The 15969-nt window shown below is 33.8% G+C and overlaps 3 protein-coding genes across 3 annotated transcripts in view; 2 read left to right on the top strand and 1 right to left on the bottom strand.

The window, feature by feature from the left end:
* Positions 1-107: 107 nt before the first annotated feature.
* Positions 108-6169, top strand: LOC123665739 (trypsin-like). Its single transcript, XM_045599999.1, has 8 exons — positions 108-210; positions 754-867; positions 1747-1927; positions 2292-2571; positions 2678-2766; positions 3560-3623; positions 5310-5470; positions 6124-6169. Exons 1-8 carry the CDS (start codon positions 108-110, stop codon positions 6167-6169), a joined length of 1038 nt encoding a protein of 345 aa, XP_045455955.1.
* An 8-nt stretch (positions 6170-6177) lies between these two features.
* On the bottom strand, positions 6178-9652 carry LOC123665670 (V-type proton ATPase subunit G). The gene is made up of 4 exons (XM_045599938.1): positions 9460-9652; positions 7995-8095; positions 6858-6956; positions 6178-6696 (listed from the first exon to the last, which is right to left on the bottom strand). Exons 1-4 carry the CDS (start codon positions 9539-9541, stop codon positions 6625-6627), a joined length of 354 nt encoding a protein of 117 aa, XP_045455894.1. The 5' UTR covers positions 9542-9652; the 3' UTR covers positions 6178-6624.
* Positions 9653-10605: 953 nt separating this feature from the next.
* Positions 10606-15969, top strand: part of LOC123665647 (E3 ubiquitin-protein ligase MYLIP) — a 35606-nt gene continuing 30242 nt past the window's right edge. The window contains exon 1 of the mRNA XM_045599920.1: positions 10606-10936. Coding sequence (XP_045455876.1) covers positions 10853-10936 — 84 coding nt within the window. The 5' untranslated portion in view covers positions 10606-10852. The remainder of the gene's footprint in view (positions 10937-15969) is intronic.

Genomic DNA, 15969 nt, shown 5'->3' with positions numbered 1-15969 from the left:
GTTCGTTTTATTTTATGGTTTATTTCGCAAACTATTGAAATAGTTTGCAGTATTTTATCTTTGGAGAAAACTTTAACTGATACTTTTCAGAATAATATTGCTACCAAATGGGTCATTCCTATAAGATTTTAACAGCGCTAGCTATTGTTAAAATTATTGTGGCTCATCATGAACAAAATGATATTGATATCAAAAGTTCTTCAGATGACAGTAAGTCTATTTTTGCTGATAACATACATGATTGAGGATTACTACGATATTATAGAGCAACTTTAAACACTTATCTGGACAATTATAAAAAAAAATAGTTTTTCATCTTGGACCACAGATCTAAATTTGTCACGTCGTCTATAATCTTTAATAGTAGACTAGGTTTTAACTGAGGTAGGGCACAGCAGGAATTTCCTGCTCAAAATCTGGAGCAACCCGACTGGGGTAGTACCTCGACCTTACAGAAGATCACAGCTAAATAGTACTGCTCTCAAGCAGTATTGTGTTCCTGTGGTGAGTAAGGTGACTAGAGCTCCTGGGGGGATTGGGGATTGGGTCGGCAACGCGCTTGCGATGCTTCTGGTGTTGCAGGCGTCTATAAGCTACGGTGCCACGAAGTGAACCGTACGCTTGTTTGCCGAACTAGTGATATAAAAAAAAAAACTGAAAACTATTCGATTGAGTCTCGTCTAGACAGTGATCACTTTTCTCGTTTATTATGAAAATATCTTTATTTATAAATTAAATTAATTTAATTATTAGTGGAACGAGAACGTATCCTACGCAGAAGTTTCGACGACAGAGAATGGCAATATGAAGGAATGACCATAGAATTACCTTTAAGAAGAAGCCTAAATGAAAAGAAGATACCAACCAGTAAGTACGATTAAAAGAATCGAAAAGCTATTATTAAAGGCGATATTTCAAGCCTGGACAGCTTCTAACGCTTTATAAAGCTCAAGTCTGGTCGTACATGGAATATTGCAGTCACTTGTGGGATGGCTCAGCTAAATATGAACTCGCCACACTGGACTCAGTGGAATGCAGAGCTAAGCGGCTAATCGGTAACGCCAGTTTGGTGGAGTCTCTTCACACTCTGGCTCACCGAAGAAAAGTTGCCAGTCTAATGGTCTTTTACAGATTGTACTTTGGGGATTGTGCCCTGGAGCTTCACGAGCTCATATCGCCATCTCCTTTCGTCCATCGGACTGACCTGATTGATATACCCTTCATACGTACAAAGCGCTTCAGATCATCTTTATTAATGCGCACGCCCAAGGAGTGGAATTCTCTACCAGCGTCTGTATTTCCGAGTTCATACAACCCGAATATGTTTAAAGCGCGAGTGAACATAGGCTTCATCTGGGTGAACTCGCTCCATCTTCGACCTCGTCTCTGCTCTAGAGCTAGACTGGGGTCAAGAGTAAGCCCATAATATAATTTAAAAAAGGATAAACTTTTAAACACAATGTGCTAATATATTAAACGTGTAGGTTACAAAATAGATACCTACAAAACTCCAACGTGGCTACTAGTTGTTACTTAGGGAGTCTATTAGTTCCGAATAAGCATAATTTGGAACACGTTATAACACGAGAAAAACTGTCACCTAACTGGCACAAAAGCCATAACTGCGTGCTTTGTGAACCTCTTTGAACGTTGCAAATTCGTACGTTCACACGTGGCACAAAGATACTGATGCGTTGTTTTTAATTTCTAATATTAACAAAAATCTAAAAATGTTTATACTCCTAGAAAAGCCATCGATTGATCCACCTCTAGATCTTCGTTACCGTCGTATCTTCAATGCGGATGAGATCGCGTCAATAGAAGAATACCCATTCCTTGCCGCTTTACTTGTTAACAAGCAACTTTGGTGTGGAGCAGCCATTATAGAATCGGACAGGGTGTTAACTGCAGCACATTGCCTGCAATTGTAAGATAGCATTAGCTAATTTTTTTTTTCAAAACCTTAATTAAAATTTTAAGCTGAAAGTAAATTTACTTCTGCTGTGAAAGGGGGGCTGGTTGATTATCTTGCCCAAAGAGAATCGGACCTAAAAACTCACTACTCTACCTACATTCTTGTGAATTCTGTCATTGAAAAGTTAAGTTTAATTCTATTTTAGTGAAAATTTTACTCTTTATTGGCATCCATAGCCCCGGTTGTTCCAAATGCTGAATACCAACCTTTGGAATGATCTATGTATGGACAATAGCGATTCTTTTTTGTACTCTATAAAAGTCTAATTTCTGAAGGTCTCATTCTTCATTCTCTTAAATATTCAATCTATTTTTAGACAATATAACAACCGATTCTTTCGCGAATACGTGAAGATGCTGACCGTCCGTATCGGTTCTTCTAACGCAACATCTGGCGGCGAACTGTATAGAGTGACGGAGATCTTCTTCCACCCAAATTACAAATCCAACACATTGGAATTCAACTTTGCAGTCCTGAAGCTCCATAAGAACATATCATACGGTGAATCAGATAAAGCTGCAAAGATAGACTATTCGACAGACAAAATTATTCCCACTGACAGCAATATTACTTTCTTAGGATGGGGTTCTGTTTTGGTAAGTATAGGTGTACCAAACTATTATATCTATAGCATATATTAGAAGATAAATGATAATATACGATACATTAAAGTCATTACCTATAACATTTTACTGTTTTTAGAGTATAGGAGGTTTAGGTGGACAAGTGCTACTGCAGAAACTAGTTTTACCAGTTTACGACTTAGCTGATTGCCAGGAAGTTTACGGACGGTAATAACATTACATTAGCTATGTAAATAAAAACTTCAATTAATTTAATTTAAAAAATTTAATCAAATAAAATGTGTTGCAGTGCGTCAAAAGTCTGTTACCTTAATAAATTCTAGTCCCAAAGAGAGTACGCCAATCACAGTGGAGTAATGCATCGCATTAGTAGTACCTCATTACTAGAGCTCATTAATCCTCTATGGAAGAAAAGGCTGTTACTAAACAGAAAAAATATTGCAACACTTTTACTTTTACGGGACTTACCGCGATAGTCGTTTTGAAATGCTCCTCTTGATATAGGTATCTGCGACACTCAAGACACCATAGTCACGGGTAACCATAGCACGGATGACAATCGTAGGTCACGTAAACTTCTTACTGCTGGACATAAGCCTCTTTCTCCATGTAGGCGAAGGATCTGAGTTTAATCCACCACGCTGCTCCAATGCAGGTTGGCGGATATATTGAGTACTATGAGTAACGCAGGTGTTTACGATAACAACCGAGATCGATGGCTTAACGTGCTCTCCGAGGCACCGTGGGGAGGAGTGAGGTCGTTTAGAACCGAATATAAAATCATCATATCAAAACTTTCGATCTAGCGGGTATATCATCCTATAGCTTAATTGGCTAGAGCACCGACACGGTCAGTCGGAGATGGAGGGTCAATCCCCGCTGGAACGGTCGATTTTTGATATGATATTAAAAAATGTTTAGGGGTGGGTGTAATAATTTTACCAAATCCGTAACGTAACTTTATTCGTTTTAATTTTTTATAACAATTCTAATGTTTCAGAGATCTTGTCACAAGAAATAATTTCTGCGCTGGATACATAACTTTAGCAAAGAATGTTTGTAATGTAAGTTATATGTATAAATCAAAATTAAATAGGATATTACTTTTATTTAAGTAAAAACTACTTATATCGCTTTTTACTAAATTAATTATAGTTCAAATGAAGCTACCTGCTTCAGCCTGTAATATCCCACTACTGGGCATAGGCCTCTTTCCCCATGTAGGAAGGATCAGCAGTGGCGTAGCTAGGGGGACAAGGGCCCTGGTGCATAGGGAAAGAATCGGGCCCTCCTCCCCTCTTTCCGCGTTGTTTGAACTTGTATTGGCCTTTAAAATTATTGATAGGAATAAGAATAGGAAGCAGTGAGTTGAACTTATCCCTAGTAGGCTAAATCCATACCCCGTCTCTATTAGAATATCCATGTGTTTAATAGAAGAAAAAGGGAATAAATAAACAACGACGCACATGACAATATAGAATATTTATTATACAGATGAGATTAATTAAGGGAAAAAACGATTTTTAACAGAATTCCCCGTCCTATTCACAATCTCTTGCGCGCTTTAATTTTTGCGAATTCGTCTATAATTTCACTCAAATCCAAGTTTGATGCCGCCTCATTTTCTATTGCAATTAACGATAAATGTCGCAGGCGATCTTGTCGAATGCTGTTTCTCAAATAATTTTTTATAATCTTCAGTTTACTGAAAGATCTTTCTGCTGCCGCGGAAGTAACAGGAATTGTATGAAACAGTAGCAGCAAGATTTTTTTTTTAATTTATTTTATTTTATTATTTTTTTTTTTTTTCAAAGCTGAGGTTAGAGGGCCCCCTGAGCTCCGGGGCCCTGGTGCACTGCACCACCTGGCCCTATGATAGCTACGCCACTGAGGATCAGAATTTAATCCACCACGCTTCTTCAATGCGGGTTGGCGGATAGATTCCCTATTATGAGTAACGATCGCTATCAGGTGTACATGATAACAACCGGGACCGACGGCTTAACGTGCTCTCCGAGGCACGGTGGGGAGACCCACATCGACTGCACAAACACCCAGACCACGGCAAACACTTATGTGACCGTTGCGCCAACGCAGCAATGAAGCAACCACCGGTGGCGTATTAGATTCAGTACTCCGGGTCATTTTAATTTGCTGCCCCATAAACTATAAGAGGAAAAGGTAAAAGCAACTTATGTATTAGGGATGTGTTCATAGTGAAATTTGTTGGCTAATCTTTTTCTTAAGTTTTATCTCTTGTTGTAAAAATCTATTAATTTTTCACATCCCTAATACGAATGCTCGACTTGGCCGCGGGTCATGGCCCTGTAAGTCCTTGGGTAAATACGCCCGTATCTACCGCCGATTCCGAATAACTCTGCAGAGAAGAATCAGTAACAAAATGTTTGACTTATTCTTTTAATGATTTTTTTTTTCAGAAATCATAACAGATAAGAAATTATCTAATCTTAGTCTCATCCACTCAACTTGAGAAAAAGAAAGATTTTTTGGCTCAACGACTGATGATAATTTTCAAAAACGTGATCTGCTTGATCTTAAGAGAGCAGTTTCTAACTAGATCAAACTACGAATTTTATAGTAACCTTTTAGACATTTTTTGTCAATAAATCTTTACAGACAAACAATTTTTTCTAAAACTTGACAAGGTTAAAGACAGCAGCTGTTAATTAGTGCAAGCTACGAAGTTTAGTTTATATTAGTTCATTAATTTTCATTATTTATAATCACAGCACGACGCTGGCGGACCAGCGATTATGGACGGTTTGCTAGTTGGTATCCTGTCGTTTTCGTCGAAGAGGTGCGATATGCGTGACCAACCAGCTGTGTTCTCCACTGTAGGGACGATAGCACCCTGGCTTGAATCACTCGCTGAAAAGAAGATAACTCTCACGTACCTAACTTTTACATTTCCTTTTTCTGTCTCTTTCCAATATTAGTTTTCCAGATTCCTCTAATTATGGTAGTGTCTGCAAGATCACAGATTTATATTCCATTCGAATACCAAAATGGTAAGCCAATCCTATAGATGAACACCAAATGGTCGATTCAATAACTTTTGTTTTCTTAAACTATCTATAATTATGTAACGGGTGGGCAAAGAACTCCTTGTCTTTACAATTTAGCGCTTTGCTACAGTTTGGCAATTATTTATCGTGTAATATCGTGTACAATCGATATATAGATTTAGGACAACTAACATTCTAAGAACGTTGCAGCTTACCGAAAAATACTATAACATATAATAATTAAGTACTTATAAGTGACTTCATCAGTTCAGCCTAAAACAGTCCACTGCCGGACATAGGCCTCCACAAGTTCGCACCAAAAATGGAGTGAACTCATGTGTTTTGACCATAGTCACCACGCTGAGCAGGCGGGTTGGTGACCGCAGAGCTTTGTCGCACCGAAGACGCTACGCCCGTCTTCGGCCTGTGTATTTCAAAGCCTTATATTAAGTGACAAGAAGATAAAATTACAAGTAATCTTGAAAGTCTATAAGTCGAATAGTGATACAAAACTACATCGTTCGTTTTTTTTTTTCAGAAAAACGGCCATAAAAAGCCCCGACTGGATAAACAGAGTGGAATAAAACAAACATTTTAAATCACCAATATACTTTAATACTGTACAGACAGACTACGGTAACAAGATTAATTAAAAACAATATTCTTTTTAAAACTCCATATATTTCTATTCAACATACAACATTGAATGACATACAATTTTTAAAATACAAGTTTTTTTTTCGTGTTCTCAAGCGGACCCTTCGACATTAATGGAATGATATCGAGCTGTTTTTATATTTGAAGGTTTAAATATTATATAAATAACTGGCAATACAAGCTATTTCATGTATTTACAGCAATGGCAACCATCTTGTTTTCCACGCATTTTATTTCCCGCGCATTGAACCGTCACTTAAGACATTTGCACGCGTCCCTAGTGGCTACAGATTATAAACAGAATAATAATAACAATTAGAACTATAATCGGTATTTTCGCAGATTTAATATGCGAATAGTAAATAATTTATGCGTAACATTCTTAATCGAAGCGGTAGTTGACGTGCAGCTCCGGTTTGATGTCGTAGACTAAGTTGAGGATGTCTTTGATCACCTTTGATAAACAAAAAATCACATTAAGAATAAATTCATCCAACAGAAATAAATTTCATTAATCTTATTTGAAGCATACCTCATATATGTAACATGCTTAATTTTTTTTAAATAAATAAATATAAGCTCTTTCTTTGATTGTGATTTAAACATCATGCTTACCACTTCTTGTTGTGTTTGAACCATTTTGTTCATCTCATCAATCTTAACCCTTGTCTCTGCGTCGATTTTAGCAGCAACACCTTCCCTTGTGCCCATGTGCTAAAAACAAACACAAATGCAAATTAACTTTCATTTTATATATACTCAAAATAAACTAGTCTTTGGCACAAGTAAAGTGACATAAAAAATATCTCTATGTTATTGTAATGCACTTGCTGCCTATCTCTACTAATATCATAAACCTGCAGAGTTTGGTTGAAGGCTAATCTCAGGAACTATTGGTAAGCTATAGGCTATCTAACATCACAGTCAACAATAGAACCAGAAAATGAATGAGAAACCATTACATAGTTTCTGCTGATTTCATATGAGCGAAGGCGAAAGTGGACGGTAGTATTAGATATACATGTTAAAATATTAACGTGAACATTCCTCAGTTTCTACCGTTTCTTACTCTATTCATAGTGTCGAACTGATAGAAGTATTTTCACCTCTTTTAGGACTAATGGCTTTCAATGGTTCTGAATGAGTACAAAAGTCGAATTTTCGTCAATAAAACAGGCTCAGCTGGGCCATAGTTTTGTTTACTAATCAGGGAGGGGTATTTTTATGATTATTATTCGCCAAACTCCAGTGGAGCAGCATGGTTATTCGGCTCCGACCTTCTACATGGAAAAAGAGGACAATGCCCAGCAGTGGGATGTTACAGACAGCATCAAGTTGAATTTTTTTTATCATTTGCATCAAAAGGCTTGTATGCTTATGAAATTCGAAATATTATAGAGACAATTAGGTTTAGACATATTAGGAGTAGTACTTAATTACAAAAACCATTTATAATTAATTGTTTGCTGGTAAACGAAAAATTGACTTCAATTACATCGACAAGTAATACAACATAAGTAGATGAAAAAATAGTTGAGTAAGTACGCATTATTAAAGATTACTCCAAAAGTGGTCAAGATATTCCCTGTTATGCCCTACTATATTTGGATTATGATTGATTGCCGGTGTCGGCTGGATGACGATTGCGGAAGACCGGGATGTCTGGCGCGAACTTGGGGAGGCCTATGTCCAGCAGTGGACTGCGATAGGCTGAAGTGGTGGTGGAAGTGGTTGTAGAAAGTAACAACAAACCTTGGCCTCAAACTCTTTGAACTGTCGCTCACGTTCCTGTCTGTACTTCTCGACCTCATCTTGGGCCTCCTCCTTGGCTTGCTTTAGGCGTTTCGCTTTTCCTGTAATAATAAATAGCAAATTTAGTATATAAACATAGTTGCCAATATCTGATAAAGGCAACGTAATGTTTGTGTTTTCAGTAACTGACTGACTAAAATATCTATATATTATTGATCACACTAATACTTAAGTCGGGAACCATACATAGACCGCGAGCAGGAATAGGACACTGCAGTAGTGTACCAACAACCCCGTCAGATAACAATTATTAATTTTATTATTATGTAATCTTGTTGAAGGGATGATTGTCATATTGATTGCATAAACATAAGATTACTAATCCACCAACACGCATTGGGGCAGCGTGGTGGATTAAGCTCTGAACCTTCTCCTACATAAGAGAAGAGGCCTTTGCCCAGCAGTGGGATATTACAGGCGGAAACATAAGATTACTAGGTTGCCTGTGAATAGTAATGTGTAAAACTTTGACATGAACATTTAATCAATTTATCTCCGTTTGTGAAACTGCCAACAGTCAAAATTGCTCGGCACTTTAATCATGTAAGCTGGCAGGAAGACTAACTGTAAAGTAGATAACTTAATGAAGTAAGAAAATTAGGTATATTGAATGTTTTACTCTCTAATCTCCTCTGTATATCAGTTACCCTTTTAGCCAAAACCTTGGTCTAATTGTGACAATATTAACTATAGAATTATTTAAGTTTGTAGTTGAGCATTTGCTTAATAATGAAGGTAGTATAAATAAATATAAGAAATATAAACTGTTTATATGTATTTTTGACCATTTATTTGCTGATAATATTTAATTTTTTTCAGTTATTTTTTCATATTTTACTTTCCATTAACTTAAATTGTACTCTATTATTGAGGAGTACACTTATAAGAATATACAAGATTCTTATATAAGTAATATAATCAAAATTATATCATTTTTCGAGATACATAATTTATAAGGTCATCTTATAGATTATATTAATTTAGTATTTGAGTGAGACAAATACAAAACAAGTTATAATGGAGGAATGACAAATAAGTAAAATAAGGACATATAAAATAGGATTTTTGAATGAAATCTTGTAAAAATAACAGTGATATACTATATTATGTTTTATTAAAAAGTAAGAGTTATAACGGAATAATCATTTCTAGGCGTTGCAAATTTAACTTCGACCATACAAGGTGAAATCATGTGATAAGAACGTATCAATCAAGATGTAACCAAAAAATACAAGAAGTCCATAATTACATATATATTACTAAGAATAATGTCCCAGTTTGCACATTAATCATAATTTAATCATCACTGAGACAAACGAAACTAGAATACATAGATAGATATGTATATGTGAATTTGTTCTTCATATAATATACGGATAGTTAAAAACGCAATTAATTAACTTACGCTTCCTTGCCTCTGAAACCTTCTCAGCCGCGCGTTTCTCAGCAGCCAAGAGTTGTTGGATTCCCTGTGTCTGACTCGCCATTTCTAATGTAACACACAAAACCTATGCGAAGAGAATCGAGACCAAGACACAAATCAATATCAAAGCAAGACGTGACGAAAACTAGTCATATGATTAGTTTAGTTCCATTATGTTGTCACAATTGGCGCTGTCAGCGGCTCGTGCTTCGTCTTGTTTGCGTGAACAGGAACGTTTTAAATAATGAAAAATACTTATCTTTGTATTTAAATGCATATAACAACAAATCAACATAAAAATTATATTTTTAAATATTTTAAAATCGTAATAAAGTTAAAATTTCATATGTTAAATAATATTTATTGGAAATTAAGTGTTCAATCCCTTGCGTGTAATGAAGTAATTTTTAATGGAATTTCAGTACTACTAGTAAGCATATTTATTTTCGATATTTATTTTCCAATGTAGCAATACAAAATATTTAAAATAATATAAACTTAAAAAATATAATAACAATTACTAAAATAATAAATGCTTTAATTAATTGATTTATCATATTCCTAAGACATTGTTGAGTTTAACTTTCGAACATAACTATATATTTATTTCGAACATAACTACATAAACTATATAATATTCCTGGTCACACCAAACATCATTTAAAAGCGTGGCAAATTTGAAAACCACGTTTTACAGGGGTCAGGGCTTCAGGGTTTTAAATTTTAATAACCTAATTCTACAGTAACATGTGCGTAACAATACATATAATTTCTATTTCGACGTTACAGTATCCCACGCTATTTAAGACTGTGATTTAAACGAATGATGACATGTATCCACTATTTTATTTTCATGACATATGCAATACGTCATTACCTTTTTGTCTTTGTCTATTATATTAAAAATAAGCGAGAAGCAAGATAGTTGAAGCTCCGTTTATTCGCCTGGTAACGCGATAACGATATTATTTGTGTAACATGGACAAAGTACATCGGTATATTTGTTCGACACTATTCGTTTGTAGTCTTAGTTAACAAGCAATGAGTTAAGTTCAAATAAATATAACCCACACCCCGTTAGGTTTTTGAACTAAATCCAGTAGTCGCTAGGCGAGCACGTCACTGTTTCTTTATCATTTCGGTGGCAAACTTAACGTAGTATGGCCGTCGTTTGGAAGTATTCACAGTTTTACTTCCACAAAGAATACGCGATAAACATTTCACAGAGCGAATTAAGAAAGACATTCTTAAATAAATTCTTTACGCGTGTGAGATAAAAAGTAAACACAAGTGTTTGTTTGATAAATAGAAGACAGAGTAATTTTGATTATTTTTTTTTATAAATTTTACAAATTTCTCCGTCAAAAATTTCAATATGTGGTTAGTCAGCCAACCTAATTCTGTGATTTTGGAAGTCAAGGTGGAACCTAACTCGATTGGACAGCAGTGCTTAGAAAAAGTGAGTAGACCATATTTTATAACCAACAACTTAAGTAATTAAGGAATTAGATAAATAACTTTTGTAATTTAAAACTTTTATACTTTTTAGCTTATAATTATTTCTTATCTAGTTCACAATAGTAAGTAATGCTGTATAATCAATATTATTATAATTTTTTGTTATTATTGAAATTTCAAACATTTCTAATAAGCACAGATAATAAAATGACATACATAAATCAAAACAAAACGTTATTATTACATATGGATAATTAATTGTGTATATTAATTGATTTGTAATATCATAACAAGTATTATAAATATAAAAGAAAGCCACGTTTTCAACAAGAACGTGACGTTTTATTGTATACCTTGTGGACTTTGCACCTATTATTGTCATACCTCACCTTCACTAAATAAAAGAAACTTAAATTAACTTTTTAGTTAGTGAGAAAAATTAATATATGTTAGTTATAAACGTATTTGGCGCCTAAACTTTTAAGATATCTGGCTTCGTTCCAGTAAAAATATATTCATGGATTTAGGACGATTTTAATGATAAGTATGTGTCTATTTTTAAGATTCGTAAAAATCCCTACCGTTACCTACATTAATGCAATGGAGTTAGGTACAGTAATTAAACTTAATTTTTTAGGACTACTCTATACGCCTATACGGCCATACTTAACAATGTTTTGTTGTGTTTGTTTATGACATTCCTATTAGCTAATAAAAAAGCAATAAAGCTCTCATTTTGAACATAGGCTGATTTAAAATAAAACTCTATTACAATAATATAAGTATAAGCTATATTCTATTGATAACTTCGTGTTTTGAAATTTCTACTATAAAAGGACGCAACTGCATTACAAAATCGGTTTTCTTAAGTTATCAAACTATGCTGAAATATTTAATATTCTTATGAAAATAGTCGAAAACCCTTACGACCTTTAAGTCAAGCAGTTTTTTAAATTTTAACCGCGATAATTCCAATAAATGTTACATCTATATTGTATTTAACTTCTATAACTCATAGGAGTGATTGTTTCGTGCAAAAATAGAACAAATTCGAAATATTTCGTAATGAAATAAAGGTAAAAATAAACCGCCTAGTAGCAATTGAATTATCTTTGCTGGTGAATCAAGGCAAGGCGTTCTCGGTTCCCGCGTCGTAACACCGGTGATTGTAGCGCGGGTCCAAAGTCCGCCCGGCCGAGCAGCTGTGTGACTCTCTAGCACGTGCGCCCGACGTGATCCATTCGAGCGTTTTTTTAAAGTACAATTTTTATTTGTATTTCCAATGTTGTACGTGTTGCTTTTTGGTTGTAATGTATCCTACCTATTTATAATTAAATATTCAGTTAATTCCAAAATTAAAATATTGTTTAGTATTCAAAAATCACCTTTCCATATGACTTATTACTATGTAACATAGTAATATAACCGTTTAACGTATTACTTTAATTGCCGGAATTGAGTTTAATTAATAAATAGTGTTCATTATCCAAACAGCTATAAATATAATGTAAGTTACATATTTGTTATGATAGCGTAATTCAAAATTACCATAAATCAGTTACAAAGCAATTGAAAAAAAAATGTATCAGTAAAGGAAAAACGATTAATTTATTCAAATTTAGGTAGCTAAATAATCATTCAACGGATTAAAACATCATGTTTAACTCGCATAAATGTTAAAAATAAAACAACTAAACAAGTGTCTTCAAATATCGTTGCGTCACCCGGGTTCGGCCTTAATACATTGAGAGGAGAGTCCAAACTCCAACATTAAACTGTATCGTGAAGTCATCTATACTAATATTATAAAGCTGAAGTGTGTTACATTAATCTCGGGAACTGCTGATACGAAATACGGTTCATTTACCAAGGAAGGCTATTGTTTTTTTTTTTTTTAGAAAACGGTGACACCGCGGGTCATAGTTATTCAGTACACTGTTTGTCTTTTAACAAAGATCACCAAATAGGTTAATTAATTATTTTTTTTTAACTTAACAATTTTCATGTGTGTTTGTATGACTAATACATTACAATGAAACCTAAATTAAAAGAATAATAAACGAACTTCGATTGTATTCAGTTGAATTCAATTACGTAAATTATCAAAGTATCAGTCCATCTACGTACCTACCATCATTAAAAAAAAAAAAAAATTAAAACATTTGTAATTATTAATTTTGATTACTCAACGTTATACGAATTTTATCTGCGTTGCATATCATAATAAAACGAAATTAATTTCGCAATTACAAAACATGACACAGATTTATTGCAAAGATATAACATTTGCATTTTAAAACAAAAAAGGTGTCAATTTTTCATTACACCAAGAAAAAATGTTATCATGACATCAGCATAAGTATTTTCAAACAATTGTGAAATAAGTAGGTTCAAATAATCATGTTTGCTCGCAAACGAAAAAAACCTGTCAACAAGTAATACAAAGTAGGTAGATGAATAAATATTCAATTATATACGCATTATTAGGGAATACTCAAAAAGTATTCATCAGATGTCAATGAAATTTAAATGGGACCACATGAGAAGCATCAGCTTTCATTTAAAATAAGAATCTTTGAAATCGGTACACCCAGCTATGAGTTAACATAATTGTGTTTTATAGCAAACGAAAAAAAAAAACTTCGATTACATGTAACAGATGAAAAAAGAAAAATAACAAACGCACTAGTGGCCACTACAATTTTCGAAGGTTCTTTGGATTTCTATGGGATGCCACCATCAGATCCTGGTTTCCTTATCATGGTATTGGTACCAACCTTAGTATATCTCCTTTCCAACAAAAAAAAAATCAACAAAATCGGTTCATAAACGACGAAGTTATCCCCGAACATACATAAAATATATATATGGTCGAATTGAGTAACCGCCTCCTTTTTTGAAGTCGGTTAAATATTGTCTTTAATACTCCAATATTTTAATTTATATTAAAATCATAAGATTTAATGTATGTGTAGAATCAGGATTTCAAAGAGTTTTTTTCATTACTTCTACAAACGAAATAAAGAACGAAATCCCACTAATAGAAATACGAAAGTTGGTGAGGATCGATGAATGTATATCAGTTACTTCACACAAGAACTTTCGAACTGATTGCAATGATACTTAGTACGTATATAGTTGGAAATCCCAAGTAACATTCAGGCTACTTTGTATCCCGATATTCCCACAAAATCGGAAATTACAGGTGAAATCGCGAGGCGCATTTAGTGGTATAAAACTTTGAGAATATTATACACGTTGTGTGAACAACCTACTTACACCATTGTTCAATTAGGTGTGTGGACTTTGTACGTGACGTCACAACACACCGTTTAATTGTTTGGTCAAAGTCCATTTGAATTTTTTTTCATATGTACACGTTTTTTATACATGATAATTATGTTACGAGTCTTGCTGCGTGTTACCTATGTGACATACTATCCTTTGAAAATTTTGAGTTGAAAGTAGGCTGTATTAGGATATATAAGATTCTGGATTATTCTAGATCACCAGCTATGGATGCACCAAGTTTTATTAAAATTAGACATTGTTGATTGAGTAACGAGCATCGATAAAAACTTTCACATGTATAATATTAAGTGTCGGAGTCAATGTTAATTCATTTATTGGATAATGCTTTAATATTTTGTATCCGTCAAAAATTAAGTGTCTTAAATATATTCAGATCTAATTGGAAATAACAATAACTGTTACTAAATTTATCAAATAGTAGATTTACTTTATCAATCAAATGGTTTGTCAAGCAGAGCAGAAAATAATTGTTTCATATACCTCTACTATTACGTAGATAGGAATTATGAAAACCTACATTCAAAACCTTAACGTGACTAAAATGAGTATGGTTTCCTAATATTTGAGTCTAAAGTGTCCATACAAATTCAATCGAGCAATTATTTCCATGTGGTAGCGTTACACGTTGTACTCGTATGGTTGCGGATGTACAATATTTAGACATTGATAAACTGGTTTGCTATCGATGGCTTTTGTTGCTATAGAACAAGATTTATGAAGGACTAGTTGCCCGGACAGGCTTCGTTCTGTCAGAAGTTAAACCTTCCGTGGGCCTTAAAGAACATACAAAAATAGAAATAGCCGAATTGGTTGAGCCATTCTCGAGTTATGCGCTTCATCATTTCAGCCTATACAGTCCACTGCTGGACATAGGCCTCCACAAGTTTTCGCCAAAAATAGCGTGAACTCATGTGTGTTGCCCATAGTCACCACTTATTTTTATATGTTATGCGCTTAGCAACATTTATTTTTATATGGATGGAAGATAATACGTAATATATAGTTGCGTTCCGAATTTCCTGGACGGTATTATTATGTTGTGATAATACATTTTTACGTATTCAATTAATCTCTACTAATATTATAAAGTTGATTTTTTTTCTTTAAACGCGCTAATCTCGGGAACTACTAGTTCGAATTAAAACATTCTCTTTGTGTTGGATAGCCTATTTTTCGAAGAAGGCTATGTGTTATTGTGTTCCTCAAATTAACGTGTGAAACCGCGGGGCACAGCTTTAAATAAATAAAGCCAAGATTTTTTTTATATATTTGTATAAAAATTTACCAAAATTCTACTATTTTTTTTTAATAATCTTTCCGTAAATAATAAATCCTGCGCTTAATAAAATACGATATTTATATTGGAATTTTACCGTAAGGAATACGATTTCAATTTGTTACCTAATTATATACTTTATTATATTAACTTACAAAAAAATTTTCGTTATTTCAAAAGGTTGAGCACTGTCCCTTACTTTCACTCGACGAAATACCGTCGGTAGAAGTCGGAAATGCAACAGGCGTGGAGTAAAACATTAAATACATATATCCAAGTATATAATAGTTGCAACGAAATTAAGTCTTTATAAAAGATTTCCTAGGTGTAAAAATATAAATACATCAATGTAATGTTATAATTCCGATTTCCCCCAATTTTTCACAAAGTTGATAAATAAAAAATATGTAGATATAATAAAGACGATCTGAAAGCATTGTAATCTA

This window comes from Melitaea cinxia, chromosome 24 (assembly GCF_905220565.1).
Source record: "Melitaea cinxia chromosome 24, ilMelCinx1.1, whole genome shotgun sequence".
NCBI lineage: Eukaryota > Metazoa > Arthropoda > Insecta > Lepidoptera > Nymphalidae > Melitaea > Melitaea cinxia.
This window is presented reverse-complemented; position numbering and strand designations above follow the sequence as displayed.

What these genes read in the sequence shown, in the direction of transcription:
- LOC123665670 (XM_045599938.1), bottom strand. Translation starts at nt 9,541, where the DNA reads ATGGCGAGTCAGACACAGGGAATCCAACAACTCTTGGCTGCTGAGAAA. An exon ending in GGTTTCAGAGGCAAGGAAGC is followed by an intron (nt 8,096 to 9,459) that starts GTAAGTTAATTA and finishes TTATTATTACAG; the next exon opens with GAAAAGCGAAACGCCTAAAG. An exon ending in TTCAAACACAACAAGAAGTG is followed by an intron (nt 6,697 to 6,857) that starts GTAAGCATGATG and finishes TGTTTATCAAAG; the next exon opens with GTGATCAAAGACATCCTCAA.
- LOC123665739 (XM_045599999.1), top strand. Translation starts at nt 108, where the DNA reads ATGGGTCATTCCTATAAGATTTTAACAGCGCTAGCTATTGTTAAAATT. An exon ending in CAAAAGTTCTTCAGATGACA is followed by an intron (nt 211 to 753) that starts GTAAGTCTATTT and finishes TTTAATTATTAG; the next exon opens with TGGAACGAGAACGTATCCTA. An exon ending in TAGGATGGGGTTCTGTTTTG is followed by an intron (nt 2,572 to 2,677) that starts GTAAGTATAGGT and finishes TACTGTTTTTAG; the next exon opens with AGTATAGGAGGTTTAGGTGG.